The 17,933-nt window shown below is 34.6% G+C and overlaps 1 protein-coding gene across 5 annotated transcripts in view; it reads left to right on the top strand.

The window, feature by feature from the left end:
- The first annotated feature begins 19 nt into the window (after window positions 1-19).
- Window positions 20-17,933, top strand: part of USP37 (ubiquitin specific peptidase 37) — a 77,510-nt gene continuing 59,596 nt past the window's right edge. Inside the window, exons 1-5 of one of the 5 annotated variants that reach the window (XM_032480254.1) lie at window positions 20-131; window positions 5,126-5,266; window positions 9,160-9,383; window positions 12,557-12,728; window positions 16,418-16,515. In XM_032480254.1, coding sequence (XP_032336145.1) covers window positions 9,228-9,383; window positions 12,557-12,728; window positions 16,418-16,515 — 426 coding nt within the window. In that variant the 5' untranslated portion in view covers window positions 20-131; window positions 5,126-5,266; window positions 9,160-9,227. Of the gene's footprint in view, window positions 132-338; window positions 616-647; window positions 779-5,125; window positions 5,267-9,159; window positions 9,384-12,556; window positions 12,729-16,417; window positions 16,516-17,933 lie in introns of those variants that run through there. The other 4 variants (XM_032480253.1, XM_032480252.1, XM_006186835.3 and 1 more) reach the window with 4 other exon arrangements.

The following is a 17,933-nucleotide window of genomic DNA, read 5'->3' as shown; positions in this document are numbered from 1 at the left end:
ACACAATCTCTTCCCGCCGCTGGGCTCTCGGAGGTGTTAATAGCCCTAGAGTACGTCCTTTGCCCCTTAAGATTCAGGACCAGAAGGACGTCTACCACCTACTAGTCCCTGCATCTCCCAGACTGGAGCAGGTATTCCCGAGAAGGGCGTGAACTCTGACCCTCCTCCGGAGGCCAGTAAAGGGCGGGAAAAGCCGGGCAGTGCCAGGAGGACACGTAGTGCGCATGCCCAGCTGGGCTGAGGAGGCGGGAAATATTGGGAGAACGAAAGTGCGTTAAGTGGAAAGTGCGCATGCGTATTACGGTCAGGGCAGGGGCGGGGCTACCTCGGCGAGACTCCGCTCGCTTCTGGGGCGGGGTGAGGGCGTAGGAGGGGCGGAGTTTCCAGGCTTGCGCTCACACGCCCCGTCTGGTCGCGTCGAATGTGCGTGCGTGCGTGCGTGTTTGCGTGTGGTCACAGTTCCCGCCATCAGCTGCTCTCCCTGACTAGGGGGAGCGAGCGGCCCCTCTCCTTCGTGCTCGGTATCCCTTCCTTCCTTACCCTCGGCTCCTCCCCCTCCGCGCGGACACCGTGCTTCCGGCAGGCCTGTCCGGGGCTCCGGGCTCTCAGGCACAGGTAAGGCGGGCCCAGCCCAGCGAGCGTCTCAACTAAGCCGTTTTACCCCGGCACCCCTCCCCCCGCCCCGTGCGGTCCGCCCACTCGGCGTTCACTCTTCTGGAGTTCGCCCGGCTGCTGTTTAGCTCGCCCCCATCCTAGTGACGCCCCCGAGGCCTCGCAGGTACTCCACTTGGGTCTTCCCCCAAGCTTTTCCTCTCTGACCTGGTCTGTACTGTCACTCGCTACCTCTGCAACCCGAACCTGGCTCCTCTTTGCTGGGGGCTGTCGTCGTCCACCCCTCGCCCTTAGCGAGGCCTGCTGTCTCTTCAGGTGACTTCCGTTGCTGCAAGTCCATCAGGCCTTGGGACATGATACTGTTTCACTCTCTTCACCATTCCTCACCTTCTCTCTTTTAACTGTTTCTCACTAAAAGGCATGAATTATATTTTTGTCGTGCTTTTGCTCCAAAATCCCTAGCCATCAGATCAGGTTGTCAGGGTTTACCTATTTTAGGTTATGATCCATGAAAGGAAATGATAATTGAAAACAAAATCTTGTGTTCTGAACAGTTAGCCTGTAGTGGTTTTGTAATCCTTTCAAAATTTAGGCTCTGTGTAAATGTCCCTTTTTGGGTGGCAGTATTTGACAAGTCTGTTAACTGTAAAAGCTATCAAACAGAGGATATCAAGTAGGCAGTTGGATATACTGGGTTGGAGCTTCGAGGAGAGCTCTGAACTGGGTTTATAGGTAAATGTATATGTATATATATATATATGTATACACGTGTATATATATATACACATATGTACGTTATCTGCCATGTTGACAGTAATTGAAGCTATATATGTGGATGAAGTTGCCCAAAGAGAGTACAGTACTAGAAAAGAAAGGAATCCGCTGAGGGATTCTTGGCATTTAGTAAGTGGATAGAGAAGTACAAGTCTTGTTTAAAAAAAAATGAAAGAAGTTATCGATAATGTTGAAATTCTGCTGAAAGGTAAAGTTGAATGAGGCCTGAAAAGCCTATTGACATCAGAGTAATGGATGATCATAGGGATAGATGTTTGATGGAGGAAAACGAAATATCTGGGTTCAGTCCTAGGGCTTGTTCTCCTTTTACTCTTCCCTTCCGCTTTAAGCTTTAAATTCTACCTGTATATTGATGACTTAATTTTTATTTCCAGCATGTTCCCTTTGTTTTCAGTTCAAGATCTAAATACCAACTGTTTGCTTGACATCCCAAGTTGATTTTTTTCTTAGGAATTTCAAATATAACATGTCTAAAACAAAAGTCTTAGTTTTCTCTAAAGTCAAATGTTTTCTTTTCCAGTTTGCCATTTCATTAAGTGGTGTATCCGTTTATCCATTTACGGAGTCTAGAAACTTGAAAGCCATTCTTGAGTTCTCTCTCATTCCTTGTATACATACCCTTTTCAAGTTGTATTTATTCTGTTTCCATTATATGTCTTGAATCTATTTCTGTAGGTTTTCAGTATCACTTTTCTAGTTCAAGCCACAATCCTCTTTCACCTGGACTTAATGTCACTGGTTCCCTGTATTCTCATCTGTAAAATAGGAATAATAATCACCTTATTGGATTGCTGTGGGGATTAAATGAGATAACCATGGTAAGCACATGGCACACAGTAAACAGCCAGTAAGCATTCATTGTTATTTTAATTGTTGTTATAAGCTGAATCACTTCAGTGCTCTCCTATCTGGTTGTCCTAATTTATTCCATCCTTGCTCCTTTCACTCTCCTTCCCAAATCCAAGCAAACCACATCACTATTCCATTCAGTAGTAATGTGTCATTTCTCTGCTTAAAAACCTTCAGTAGATTTCACATCACTGTTTATTGCATTAAGGGTAAAATTCAAAATCCTTACTGTGATATACAAGATTCTGCATAACCAGATACTTTACTACTTCACCAGCTGCATCTTGCATGATTCTCTTTTCCCTCACTAAACTCTGGCCACATTGCTTTTCATTTCCGTAGTCACACCAAGTTATTTCCCATCACCGGGCCTTTGCACATGCAGCTCTGTATTATTCCAGCATGACCATCCCCCAGTTAACTCATTCTTTAATTTTCAAGTTCAGTGGTACTTCCTCAGAGAAGCTGTCTCTTGATTCTGTCTAATCTCTACCCACCCCTTCCCCAAGTCTTAAATCAGGCACCCTGTTTCAATCTCTCATGTCCTGAGCTTTGTATCATTTTTCAGAACTTGTAATTATATATTTACCTGTGTGATTATTTAGTCTGCTATTGGAATATCAGCTAGGGACTGTTACATTTCTATTTCTCAAGAATTTGTTAAATGGATAAGTAAATTGGACTTTGCTATATGAACCATCATGTCTTTGGGAAACACCAGCTTATTGATATTCTTGTCATCTGATAACAAGACCCTTTTTATTCTGCAGACAAATTAAAGGACACAAAAACCCAAAGGGTTTTCCAGCTTTGGATGATATTACCCATTCTTGTGTCATAGAATCATTCAAATTTTAGACTCTTTAGACTCTTTGAATTGGAGATAAACTTTATCTAGGTCAACTTCTCTCCTTACTTTCAGCTACCACACTAATTTTATCTCTTTGTGCATTTGTTTTATGGATCTTTTTAGGCAACAAAACCCTCAGAAATCAGAGCAGTTGTTATATATTTTAACAATGGGTTAAACTATGAGGCTAGTGAGGATGAGGCTTTCAAAAATAGATAAAGGGAGGGGGGAGGGTATACCTCTGTGGTAGGGTGCATGCCTAGCATGTATGAAGTCCTGGGTTCAATCCGCAGTACCTCCATTAAAAATAAAAAAAATAATTACCCCCCAAAACCCCCAAACAAACAAGCAAACAACAACAAATAAAGGGAAATTCCATATTTAAGTAAGTGGTTAATGGTTGTTATGGAAGAAAATACTAAAATTGAATGATTTGTGTATGTAGAACAGGATTTGTGTTGAGAAATAGAAAATAAAAAATAGGAATGCCAAACACAGAGGCATTAGGATTTATTTTATAGATAGTGATGAGCTGTTAAAAATGTTTGGGAAAAGTTTCAGTTAGGCAAAATGTGTTAAGTTCTAGAGATAAGCTGTACAACATTGTACCTATAGTTAACAATACTGTATTGTATGCTTAAATGTTTCTTAAGAGAGTAGATCTCATGTTAACTATTCTTACCACAATAAAATTTTTTAAGAATTTAAATGTTTGGGAGGGGAATTAGCATCAGAAGCAAGTATTTTAGCACTTACTAAGTACCTATAATTTTTGGGGGGTACAAAAGAAAATAAGTCAGGTCCCCCTCTACCCTCCCCTCTCTTTAGGGAGAAGGTTAAAGAGACAACTAGTGCACACTTTAGTTGGTAAGAAGTAAAAGAGTAGTTTTTTAGAAGGGGTATTATAGGGTAAAGGATTCATTGGCCAGAAAAATCCTGAGAAAATGTAGACTGGAAAGTGATTGCTGCAAATTATTGAGGACGCAATATGGTATTGGTTAAAAATGTGAGTTCTGGTGCTAGACTTAGTTTTGTCTCTTACTGATTCTGTAACCATGGATAAGTTTATCTCTCTGAGCCTCAGTTTCCTCATTTGTAAAATAAAGATAATCTTTATCATTTAGGATTATTGTGAAAATTATGAGCTGTTGCATGTATGGCACTTAGCACTGTGCTTAGTAAATGTTGCGTAATAAATAAATATTAGGTGGGAAGGATGACAAAATGTTTCCGAATTAAGGTGGTAGCTATGAAAAGAGTGTGTTTTTAGATAAATGAGAATGAAGTTAAAGCTGATGCTAAGATTTTTTTTTTTTTTTTTGGCTTAAAGGATAGTGGAAGGACAAATGTAGGGAAGTCTGGGTGTCTCTTAAAGAGAGTGCGGACTGTGTCATATTCACATTTGCATCCCTACCACAGTGCCATCAAATTGGAATAGCTCAATAAATGATTTTTCACTAGGTGAACAAAGGAGTTTAAAGTTGATGTTATAGTATTCAAGAAGGCAGTGAAAGATGTTTGATTAGAATTTCAGGGAAAGTTGAGGCTTAGGCCTAAATTTGAGAAACAAGCCCGTGAAGTTAGTTTTGAAAGAAAAGTGCAAAACTAAGTTTACCCACTTTTTGAAATTTGTATCAACACATCATAGAAGTGGTGTTTTTAAGACTTAAGACGTATTATGTAACAATGTCTATAGAGTCAACAAAGGATATACTCTTTTTACCACTGTCTTCTTCGTTTCAAAATGTAGCAGGAATAAAGAAACAACACACAAATTGATCAACCTGCAGGCTCCTGGAGTCCCTCATTTTGCATAGCAGATATATCCCTAAAATTCTGTTCATTGTGTGTGTGTTTAAGTGTGTATGTGTATATTGAACATTATATTTTAAATGTTTTCAGTAAGGTGGTTTGTGTTTTTTAAATTGTCAAAAGGTTAATCTTTGTTGTATAAATAATAACAATTTTAATTTTATAAATCAGATTTCTTTTAAAAAGGCACACTTATATTTTCTTTAGCTGAGTTGATGGCTTCCGGAGAACTGGCATAGCTGCAGAATATGAGTAGTTCCCCAAGAAGAGTGCATTGCCTTTGGCACAAGGATCAGAATAAAGGTGAATTGTTATTACATAGGGTTTTTCAGTAAAAGTCACTGAAAAGTAAGTAATGTTTTTATTTTGGATATATGTTTCCAAGAGTATGCAAATTGGCAAGAATTTACAGTTTTCTTTTTCTGTTTTGTAGTAATAGTTTTATACTTTAGCATGCTTTCTTAAACCACAGGATGCCCTCTGGATACGTATGTTTTCAAAGCAGTACCTAAAATAAGAACATTTAAATAACTGTAGAGATTGTAGAAACATTTTTGTCAGTGTTGTTTTTTTGAGCTTTGATAGAATGCTCAAAATTGAACAGAATTTTAATAGTGGTGAAGAAATTTAGGGAAAAGGGAATCTCTTTGGATGTACTTAAAGAATAATTGGTTTTTATTGTACTTTGTTTTCCTAATATCGATTTGATAGTGAATTGGTTTTTAACAGGGTTCAAAGAAACCTTGTATTTGTCCTAAGTTCATAGAAAGTTTAACTGTTACTGGATCATGCTAGATACTGAAAAAGAAACTTAGTGGTTTTTTTCTCTTAACCAAATAGGGCAAACCTTGATAATATGATGAATGTATGAAAGTAAATATAGTTAATTCATTTAGTACAAAAACAGATAATGGCTAGATAGCGGCATTAAGAAAAAGTTTTTTATTCTGCTAGTTTTTATTGATTCTGCCAATTCCTGGACCTTTTAGGTTTTTTCCTTAGAAGAAAGAGAGATTGCTAGTGGAAATGATTAAGAAAATGTTTAATATCTGAAATGAAAATTTATACGCTTAACCAAAACTCTGCATCAAAATGTTTGAGAGTTATATGTAGAGAAATCATGTATTACATGTAGAAACAATTGCAGACGGAAACAGAAGTAACTAGTTAAGTTTCTTTTCTCATGAACTTTATTGAGCTTTGAAATCTTCACCTCCAAATTTTGTTAAATAATCTAATTTTTTAAAATATGTTTTTATTGGAGGAATTCAAGGTCAATGTCCTTACTTTTGGTCTGTAAGGAAAATACTAAGATAATGAAGTTTTATATTATTCCCTTTTAATTTAGCACCCTGACCTTAATGACATATAAGGAAAGATGAGGTAATTTGATAAAACTCTTAAAATGGAGTTTGTTTACTGAGCAGTATTTATAAAGCAGTATTTATAATACAATGTGATAAATGCTCTACTAGAGATAAGCATAGGATACAACAGAAGAGAAAAGCATTTAACACTCTTAGTGTGGTTATGGGGTGAGAGAAAAAATGAAAAGTAGCTAGGAAAGGCTTCTTAAAGAAGATAATATTTAAATTGAGCCTTAACTTTATAGCCAGGAAAAGAAAACAGGGGGGTTCATGGGGGAAGGGGAGAGTAGGTAAAAATCTGCCAGACATAGATCATAGTATGTGCAAAGGTATAGTGGCATGAGAACATAGGCCTTTTTGGGGGGAAATTATAAGTAGTTCAAATGGCTGGATTCGAAAGATTTGTTGAGGTAAGCAGATAGAGATAGAGAGGTAAGCAGGGCCTGGATCATGAAGGGTGTTTATATCATTTTAAAGGGTCTAGATTTTATTGTAAGGACATTGGGGAGCTGTTGAATAATATTGATGACAGTACTGTGATTTGATCTGCAGTTAATTATAAAGATTTAACCTGCAGTTAATTATAAAGAAGGTATATAGAGGTAGAATTGACAGGACTTTACCCTGACCTTCCATTTCCAGTTCAGTTCCAATAATCATCAAGAGAGAAATCAAAGATAACTCGTGTTTCTGGCTGGGCAACTGGAGTGGGAGAAGGGCCACATATTCTTTGCAGTGCTGAGAGAGTGGAAAATATTTCAAGGCTATATCCAAACAATGAAGCACCAAATTATTAATTGCAGGAAAAAAAATGTATTACAAACACTAATTACTAGCCCAGAATTTTGTAGTTACTAGTTTGATCAAAATACCATGTTACTGACAGCTCTTTAAATGGTAGTGGACTCTATAACTTTGATGGATTCATATACCCAGCCAATTATACTGTCTAAATCTGGCCACAGTTAGGCACTGAAAAAATTTGATGAGGGGTGGGAAGGGATAAATTGGGAGTTCAAGATTTGCAGGTACTAACTAACTACCATAGAAAAAATAGATAAAACAACAGATTTCTACTGTATAGCATAGGAAACTTTTCAATATCTTGTGGTAATCTGTAATGTAAAAATATGAAAAGGAATATATGTATGTTCATGTGTGACTGAAACATGCTATATGCCAGAAATTGACACAACATTGTAAACTGACTATAATTTTTTAAAAATTTAAAAATTTTGGTGAGATTAATATTATAATTTTGATGCAATTATTATTGAATAATAATAGAGGACTTACAATGCATAATACCTTTAACTATTCAAAATGTTTTCATATCTCTTTAAATTTGTTCCACGCTATTTGATGTACAGTACCTAAAGGCCTCAGACTAGGAGGTCCACAGCCTCATTTTCTCTCCACTGGTGGGTTTTGTTTGATTTGTAGCTTTTAAAGATAACTTTGAATTCACTGCCCACAATTTAAAATGGGCAGTTTGATATAAAAATTTAGATGTCATTTTCTTGAAAAATTAGATGATCTGGCAATGCTAGGTTCACTATTTCTAAATTGGCTAGATCTGAGTAGCAGTTTTCATATCTTGTCTGCCTAAATCATTTGTGTCACCTAACTGGCTTCTATAGGTAGTTGAGTTGGTGATCTTTGTTAACAGCTTCTTTGTCTGGGATCTTTGGAGAAAGTGGTGTTGCAGACAATTCCATTCACCTTAAGGCTGCTGTGTGTTGAGTGCCTAATGTGTGTTATTTCATTTAATTCTCTAAAACTTAACATTTACTATTCCCGTCTTACAGTTGAGAAAACTAATGGTTAGGAAAGGTAAGTTACAAATTAGTAAGTGACAGAGCTGGCTCCTGATATCTAGACCTAGTATGTTTTTCTTTTATACAGATACTACTGTTTTTAGCTTTTCTGGTTCAGCTGTTTAGGCAGAGGAAAAGTTTAATGATTTTTAAATTATTAAATTATAAGCAAGAATCTGTATTGGAGGCATTGTTTTTAGAGATTTGGAGGCTATAGTATAAATTTTGTTTTAATTTTAGTTGATTACATATATGTGTATAACACATATTTTGATAACATTCTCTGCTATTACTATAATTGTATTTACTCGCTGACATTTGGTAAGCTAGTTCAAAGAGTCTTCGACATTCTGTCAGTTCTTTAAGTTGTTTTTAAGTATTAGACTTCTCTCAGGAAATTTGAGTATTTGTCAGATAAAATTGGTGAAGATTCTTCAGGAATATTAAACATAAATGGTAGGTGGATCTTGGGAAAAGGAGTTTTTTGTTTGTTTTCCCAGAGAATAAATGATTTTCTCAAATAATATAATTCTTTAGGTTAAACTAATTTGATTATTCTCACAAGTATTCACTTAATGTCTCCTATACATGTAGCTATGCTTAGACTACCAACTGGTAGACGGTATTATCTGGTGATGATGAAGGAAGGTTAAAAAAATAAAAGTTTGTCATAATCCCATGGGCACTTGCGTTGAGGATGGAATTTTTAGTATTCCTGATCAGCATGCCTTTAGTGGCAGCAGTATGGTTGTTAATGGTGCAAAATGTAAAGTTTAGTCATTAATAGACACAGGTACTGGACATATGGCAAAGGAGAGAACATGTACAGAAGAAATAAAAGGTGGGTAGATTCAGTCACTGAACGACAACTGCTTTGGTTGTCTTTGTTACCTGTGCCATCCAGCTAATGAAGCCCTTTGGAGGATACTTAGTTAAAGGTAGTTTATTGAAATGGAAGGAAGGACATAAGATGGTTCATTAAATGTTCTCTTTCAAACTCTTGTTTTAATCACTAGTAAATTGTAACTTTTTATTTTATTTTATTTTTCTTCCTTAGAATCTGTCAGGTGAAGGTGTATTTTTGCTTTTTAATTTGGCTAGAAGCAATTTATTTTTAAAGAAAGTATGCCTCCTCTGAAGATACATGGTCCTATAAGAATTCGAAGTATGCAGACTGGAATTACAAAATGGAAAGAAGGATCCTTTGAAATTGTGGAAAAAGAGAATAAAGTCAGCCTAGTAGTTCACTACAATACTGGAGGAATTCCAAGGATATTTCAGGTATTACCAGATATTGATTTGGAATAGATCTTTAGTCACATCTTTCAGTGAATAGCTTCTGTGCCATACTAAGAAGAAGCCCTCTTCCTAGATTAATATTTTTATTTCTAGGACACTAATACTATTAGGTGCATACATTACAAATTATTTAGCAGAATTGTTGATGGTGTATAATAAAGAGTAGGAAGTAGTTACCATTATTGAAAAGAAAACTGGAAGCTGAGAGGACCTGAGTTTGGATACTATCTAAGCTTTTTTTTTTTTTTTTTTTTTTTAAGTAAAGGTGAAAGATTTATTCAGTCTGAAGAGAAACCAGAGTGTTATCTAAGATATTTTTAAAACCACATTAGGATAACTAGTTATTCCCCCCTCCCTCCAACGTATATGATAGATTCATCACTATTTAGTGTTAACTTGTAATAGGTCTTTTTAGTGTCTTCTTAATGTCTCCTTCCTAAATGATCCTGCCAAAAGTTGTGGTATTATGGCCGTTCAAGGCTGATTATTCAAGGTCATCCTTAGAGCTGTTTTCTTCTAACTATAAGTTTTTGAAGGGTGTCATTACTTTATCACTGCAAAAAGCAGTTAATATTGTTTTCACTTCTATTACTGTTACCTTCTACAGCCAAGAACTACTTGTGTTGATAAGTTGAATTTAAGAACATGTCTTACATTTTTCTGCACTTTAAAATTCTATATATGTTAATTAATTATATAAAGTATAATATTCATTCTAAAGTACTCTATTGAAGAACAATTTATAAAACTTTATGCTTGAGAACCTGATCTGAAGTAAAATTTCCATTTATCTTTGCTTTTGAACTATGAAAATTAATTGATTATGATTTTATATATCAAAGGTAATCTTAAATAGTTTGGAGGTGGTGACATGGTTAATAGAAATGATAGTTCGACCACATATGTATATCACTAATTGCCCACCTGAGTGAAAGAAAGATTTTTTTCAAGTAAAAAATTCAGTTTTTCAGTCCTTATTCCAAACTAGCACTGAATAAAGATATAAGTATTTAAGCAAACATAGATCTTTAGAATCTACCTGTGATTCTACCTTCATCTCAGTTCTAGATCAGTTTGCATTCAGCATTCATTTGTTAACCACTTACAAATTGCTGTGGTGGGAACTGTGCTAAGAGCTAAGAATATAGAGCTGAATGAGACACTTTTCCTCTCAAACTTAAGAGTAACCAAATCCATTCTTAGCTGTAAAAATATCTCAAAGATACAGAGGTAATACAAAGAAGGGAGTGTTTTGTGCTCTGAGGATTTAGAGTATAAATAGAAATTTGCCAGACACATTGGAGGTTAAGGTAAAGGTGATTTCTATACATGGACAAACACATGCACATGTGAATCAACACTCAAGGAACCAGAAAATTATTTTAAAGAAGATAGCACAGTAGGGTGTGAGTGGCAGAAGTAGAGGCTGAAGAGCTAGATAGGACCCAGATCTTGGAATATCTTGTTATGCTACAGGGAACTTAGATACTAAGGAGCCAAGAATCTTAAGTTTGAATTCTTTTGGCAGCTAGGCAGATGACTTTATTTCATGAGCTAGTGGCAGAATAATGACATGTAAGAGGTTATTGTGGAAGTTTACATGAGAAATGAAAGTCCTGAGCAAAGGAAAAGAGGAAAAGCAAGAGGAGGAAAGGGTAAATTTGAAGAGATCTCAAGAAGATTTAACTCAGATTTGGGGGATGACAGAAAAAGTCTAGGGAGAGTCCTCAATTAAAGTGGTTGGCAGTCCCTTTCATCTTCTCTAGAGGGGAAGAATTGGGTTATGAAGATTGAGAGAGATGAGTTGTTTGAGGTGTTAGGTATTCAGATACTGATTGATATGCACTAGGTGTATGGTAAACAGGACTAGAGCTCCAGCAGAGAGGTCTGGACTTAGAGAAAAAGTTGAGAGGCCTCAGCATGTGGGTAGTTACTAAAATTGGAAGTCTAGCTAGGATTTTTCAGTTGTTGAAGTGATCAAATTCAGGATTATTCCCATCTTGTTAATGAACAAACTTTTCCCCTCACATTTAACTTTCATTTTTAGAAAGTGGTATATTGACTGAAATAATGGTTTTATGCAATCTCTTTTCCTTTTGCATGGTAAACTGCTCATTTAACTATTTTGGGGTTAAAGCATCTGAAACTAGTTATTGTGTATTATGATAGAATTTCTACTCAAGCACAAGCACATGAATTGAATACCTACTTTGAAGCTAAAAAAAATTTAAATTTGAAATACAATTTAGTCTGATTGGTAAAATTGTTTTGTCATTCTTATCTAAAAATTGTCAAGGTCAGTTCTTTCTAATTAAAAACAAGTGAAACACTGTTCTTTATACTGTTCAGAGGGTATGTCTTCAGCAAAAGTCAGCGTTAGAAACCTTTGTGTATGTCTGCTGAGGGAGAATGTTAGAGAATAAGGATGCCTGGTTGGCAGAAATTATTTAATAAACTGCATGATTTCTTAATTTAATCTTGGAAAAATATCAACCAAGAGAAGATAAAAGTTATCACTTGGTAGCACATATCCAGACCCTGGAAGAGTGTAAGACAAGTTATTGAACCAGGTCTGGGGAGTGGGAGAAGCAAGCTAATAGAGTTCCAGGGTACTTATGATCTTTGTGATTGAATGAAAGTTAAATGAGCATGTTTAGACAGTTAAAAAAAAAAAAAAAAGATATTCTTACATTGGTAAAGGTTTATTTTAATGTATTTTTGAGAAGAGGAATTCTTTTGAGGATTATAGTTTGGATCAGTATATCATTTTACATTGTAGCTACTTTAACTAATTGCCAGATGTTTTATAAGCTCTTATTTTAAAAAAGAAGAAGAAGAAGAAAAAAAAATAAAGTCTCTAATCCAATATGGCTTTCTAAACTGGTGATGGATAACCATCTAGGCTCTGAAAATTGTTAACTTGTTTTTATAACTTTATAACTATACCTGAAAATATATAGCTCCCTACCAAAAAATCAGGAGTGCTAGGATTAATCTTTGATTTAAATGTGTCAAGAAATGGAAATTCTTTTTGGTTGGGGGCAAAAGTAAGAAATATAACAAAAATACAAAGGTTACTATTCATTATGTAAGTTATTTTACTTCATTATAATTCATTTTTAATGACAAAATACTTTTCCTTTTGTGTTGATCAGCTAAGTCATAACATTAAAAATGTGGTACTTCGACCCAGTGGAGCAAAACAAAGCCGCCTAATGTTAACTCTACAAGATAACAGCTTCTTGTCTATTGATAAAGTACCAAGTAAGGATGCAGAGGAAATGAGGTTGTTTCTAGATGCAGTCCATCAAAACAGACTTAATGCAGGTGAGCATTAATTGTCCCAGGGTCTGACATTGGCAGTTATGAAAAATATTACTAGATAATAGGTTATTATCCCTGATGAATATTGATAAAAAATTTTCAGCAAAATACTAGCAGACCTAATTCAACAGCACATTAAAAAGACTACACCATGGCCAAGTGGAATTTATCTCTGGAATGCAAGGATGGCTAAAGATAATGAAAAATCTATCAATGTGATACATCAAATTAACAGAGTGAAGGACAAAAACCACATAATCATCTTGATGCAGAAAAAACATTTGATAAAATTTAACATTCTTTCATGATAGAGACACTCAGCAAAGTAAGAATAAAAGGAAACTACCTCAACATAATAAAGGCCTTATATGAAAAGCTCATAGCACAATGATGAAAAACTGAAAGATTTTCCTATAAGATCAGGAACAGGGCAGGGATGCCCTTTCGTCACTTCTATTCAACATAGTATTGGAAGTCCTAGTCAGAGCAAAGCATCCAAATTGAAAAGGAAGAGGTAATTTTATCTCTGCTCGCAGATGATATGATTTTATGTGTAGAGTCCCTAAAGATTCCATGAAAAAGTATGTCTAGAAAAGGAGTAGGATTTAAATTACATTTGGAGAAAGTTGCCTTGTTACGTCAGTCTTACATACTTGCCTTTGTATGAAACTTATTCTGAGGTTTTATTCTTGCTATGAAAACGGCATGTGCTATAGAATATAGAACAGCACACAGTATGATCAGATTTCCCTGCCCCCTTCAATCCCTTTCATTTAAAATGTTTTTTTTTTTTTTAAATATATTTGAATCTTAACTCTTCATTGAATGTACTTTGGAACTTGGCATGGGGTAAGGGATTTAATATATTTTTTCCTCCAGAAAAAGGCCAATTGTTGCAGGTGCTACTTAATGATAAACTATTTTTGACCTACTGATTTGAAATTCCATATTTATGAAATAATACATTACTGTCTATGCCCGTATATTATCTACTCTTCTGTCCACTAATATACTTACTTATGCCTATGTCATATCCTTTGATTGTATTACTTTTATATTTTGATATTTAGTGGTAAATATACAATGGTGGCTAATGTTTGTTGACTTTACCACACTAGATGCTTCATAGACATTAAATTTATGCTCATAACTACCCAGTGGTGTAGATATGACCATGATTTTCTCTTTTGTTTGTTTCTTGGAACGCCTTTATTGAGATATGATTTTTACACCATGCAATACACTCATTTATGAAACTTACTCTGAGGTTTTATTCTTGCTACAAACACAGCAGGTGATCACACAGTATGATCAGACAGTATGATCAGATTTTCCTGCCCCCTCCAATCCTTTTCATTTAAAATATTTTGTTTTGTTTTTTTTTAAGAAAAATACATACAGGCATCTTTTTAGGAATAATCTGTTGTTTAAAATGAATTTTCTACTGTTGTCATTAATCACCAGCTCTGTCATCAATACTTCATCATTACTGATATTTTATACTTGACAAAATTGAGTTTTTAACTGAAATATAACACATATTAAAACATTGAGAAAGTAAAGATGTAGTAGTGCTACCTTGCTTGTATTTAATTAATGTCTCTACTTGACACATTTCTTTTTCTTGTTAAAAAAAATTTCTTTTTAATGGTTGTTTGCCATTTAGTACCTATTCATTGTCTGGTCTTGTTACCAAATCTGAACTATGTCAGTTTCCTAAATATTAAATTTTAGAATCGAGGAATTGAGTCCTGTTTAAAAGTTTTAGAATATTTCAGGGATTGTGTCTATATTTCTATATTTGTTTTATTTTATCATATTAATTGAATCACTGTTTTAAGAATTGATGTATGTAAGAAAAGCATGTCTTTAAATATATTAGAGTGGAAAGCACAGTAAAATGGGGACCCAAGTTTGAGTCTAAACAATATGGAATAATGGAAAAGCAAGAGCTTTGGACCTAAAAAGTTTTGGATTTGAATCCTAGCTCTGTTATTTCCTGTGAGGTTTTGGGCAACTCACTTAAAAACTTAGTTTCGGTTTCCTCATCTCTAAAATGAAGGTTTTATCACCTTGTTTTCAGTGCTTAATAAAGAATTAGAGCTCATAAATGTAAAACATGACTGGCACATGATAGGCACTCAGTGAGTCATTGCTGCTTTTAGAGTAGCTAGCTATGGACGTAACTTGTTCTGTACTCTTGGGCAGGTTGTTTTAATCTTTAGATTTAAGTTGCCTTAGCTGTCCAAAAGTGATCATATATACTTTGCAGAGAGAGACTAGAGTAAGATAATCAATATAAAAATACTTTGGTTAATTATAAAACATTTAAAGTATCTTGTGTGGTGCTTGAAATCAGTGGGGAAGAGACCAATATTTGATGAACAGCCTTATCTGTAAATAGGAAGACTAGCTAATCACTTCAGAAGACAGTAAAACTAGATTCTTATCTTATTCCTTCATCTAAGTAGATTTTACCTTGATCAAAGTCTTGAATGTAAGAAAATAAAACAATAAAAGTATTAAAAGGGTAGAATGGATTTTAACATAATATGAGTGGAAAAGACCTTTCTGAGAATGATATAAAAACCAGAATCAGTAAAGGAAAAGACTTAATAACTTGGACTGTGTGAAAAGTTTGAATGATCTCTGTGGCAAAAAGGAAAAGACAAAGGAAGAAAATATTAGCCACAGTGACAGAGTTAATTAACATGGCTAATATACAGATACCGACTTTCCAAAACAGTAAGAAAAAGACAATTCAGTGGAAAAATGGACATACAGTTAATTCAAAAAGAAAAAAAATATTATGGTGGCCCATAAACATGAAAAATTCTCAACTTCACCAATAACTAAACAAATTCAGACTCTTACTACATTAACAGTAGTTTGGAGGGAGGCAGAATATTCTCATACACTGATAAGAGCTTTGACAGAGTTTTTTTTTTTTTGAGGAATAGTAATATCAATTTAGTTTAAAATTACACATCCTTTACCCCAATGATTCTATGAAGTTTTATCCTACAAAAATCATTTAATTAGTGCAAGAAGATATGTGAAAAAATGTTCAGCACTGTTTAAAATTTTTTAAAATTAAAATATCCCAAATGATAATCAGTGGGAAATTAACAAAATTAAAATGTAAAATACCTTTTAAAGTATATAAAAATTCATATTTATACGTTACCATACATGTTCTTTAAACTAGCACTGATTTCTTTAGAATAGGAACCATTCTGTTTGTTGAACTTACAGAGAATGCTTTGGAGTATACGTTGTTGGAAGTATATCTGTCACTGGTTTTGACACATGTGGCATCCATTATCAGTGTTCTTGCCATAGATACACAGTGACAACTTTTCTATTGTGTTAATTACCAAATATTTATATAGGAGAATTTCTAGCATTTTCTTTTTGCAGTTAAAAATGTGTCATTCTATTACATGTTCTCAAATTTTTGCATTGTTATTCAATTTTTTGCTTCATTTTAGTTCTAAATTTTAACTACTGTATATATAAATTATACTTTTAGAAAGAATTGGTTGATAAGCACTTTGATTTGTTTTATTTTTCCTGTTTTAATTTCCTCATTATATAATGATGATGACGATGATGATGACGACGACAACGACAACAACAAATCTCTTTATATGAAAAGTGAATGATTTGGGAATTTTCTTTTTTTTCACCAGCCATGAAACCTCAGGGTTCTGGTAGTTTTGGAGCTATTCTAGGCAGCAGGACCTCACAGAAGGAAACCAATAGGCAGCTTTCTTACTCAGACAATCAGGTATGTTTGTTTGAATCTTTTTAGCTTTTTTTTTTTTTTTTAAATGATACTCATAGACATTCTGTAAGGTAGTTACAGGAAGTAGAATTTAGACTGTCATGTCTAATAATTCTGGCATTATCACAAGGGTATTTTCCGCATACCTGAAATTTACCATAGTAGAGTGTAGTTTTTAAAAATCATAGCTTTGGAATTAGATGTGGGTTTGAGACTGGGTGCTGCTACTTACTAGCCGTGGGTCATTGGAGAAGTTCCTTAAATATCCTGAGCCTTAGTATCCATCTGTAAAATTGAGACAGCAAGAATATTTTAAGGGTTGCTGTGAGATTATGCACATAAAAGTGCTTAGCCCGTGATACCATTATACTAACGATCCTGTAAATGCTGCTGTTATTTCTTTGATGCTCTTTGGGTCTGTTCTACATTACGAACTTTGCCAGTACACTATCTGATACCAGACTGCTTTGTTGGGTCTTCTGTTTGCTTTTTAAATAGTTTTTCTTTCATAAATACTATTCAGCCAGCTGTGAGATTTACTGTGCACTATTGCAACTTAGCAGTCGTATGTCTCTTTTAATTTGTTTTACAAAGGAAAACCAGGTGTAAAGAGAAACTTTGAAGCTCTCCTGTAAGTAAACTAAAGAGTTCTATTTGGCTATGCAGAGATGGATTGATTTACTTAATCCATTTACTGGACTGAGCAATAAATAAGATTTCATTTTTGTTGGTTTCTTTTTATAGATTGGGGGTTTTTTTTTACACATTTTAATTGAGATACGATTAGTAGGCAGTGAATCGCACATATTTAAATTGTGCAATTTGATATGTTTTGACTTATGTACATACCCACAAAATCATCACCATAATCAACTTAGTGAACATAGCAAAAACCCTTACAAGCTTCCTCATCCCCTTTGTAATCCTTCCCTACAGCTCCCTCTCTGGCCGGTATCCCTGAGCCACAATTGAGTTGCTGTCACTCTAGAATAGTTTGCATTTTCTACAGTTTTATCAGGGTTTCCAGAGTCTTGTCTGGGTTTTTCACTCATTATAGTTACTTTGAGATTCATAGGTACAAATTTAAACTGTTAGACTATTTAAATGTATAAATGTTAACGTATCTAGCAAAAGCATATACTTACATTTTCCCAAATAATGATTCCCATTAGTGAGATTATAAAATCAATTTGTGGGTTGTGACTAGCATTAAATAAAAAAGGAATAGATTAGAAAACAACAGAGAAGGTATTATTATACATAGTAAGGGTAAGTATTGGTTTCTGAAACTTTGTTTCAGTTTTATTTATGTGAATGTGTAATAGATTGTGAAGTAAAATATTTCTCACTATGGGTTTATGGTCAAAAAAGGTTGAAAAACAGTATGCATATAGTATGCTACCATTCGTTTAACAAAAAGA

The sequence above is a fragment of the Camelus ferus genome, chromosome 5 (assembly GCF_009834535.1).
Source record: "Camelus ferus isolate YT-003-E chromosome 5, BCGSAC_Cfer_1.0, whole genome shotgun sequence".
NCBI classification, from domain to species: Eukaryota; Metazoa; Chordata; class Mammalia; order Artiodactyla; family Camelidae; genus Camelus; species Camelus ferus.
This window is presented reverse-complemented; position numbering and strand designations above follow the sequence as displayed.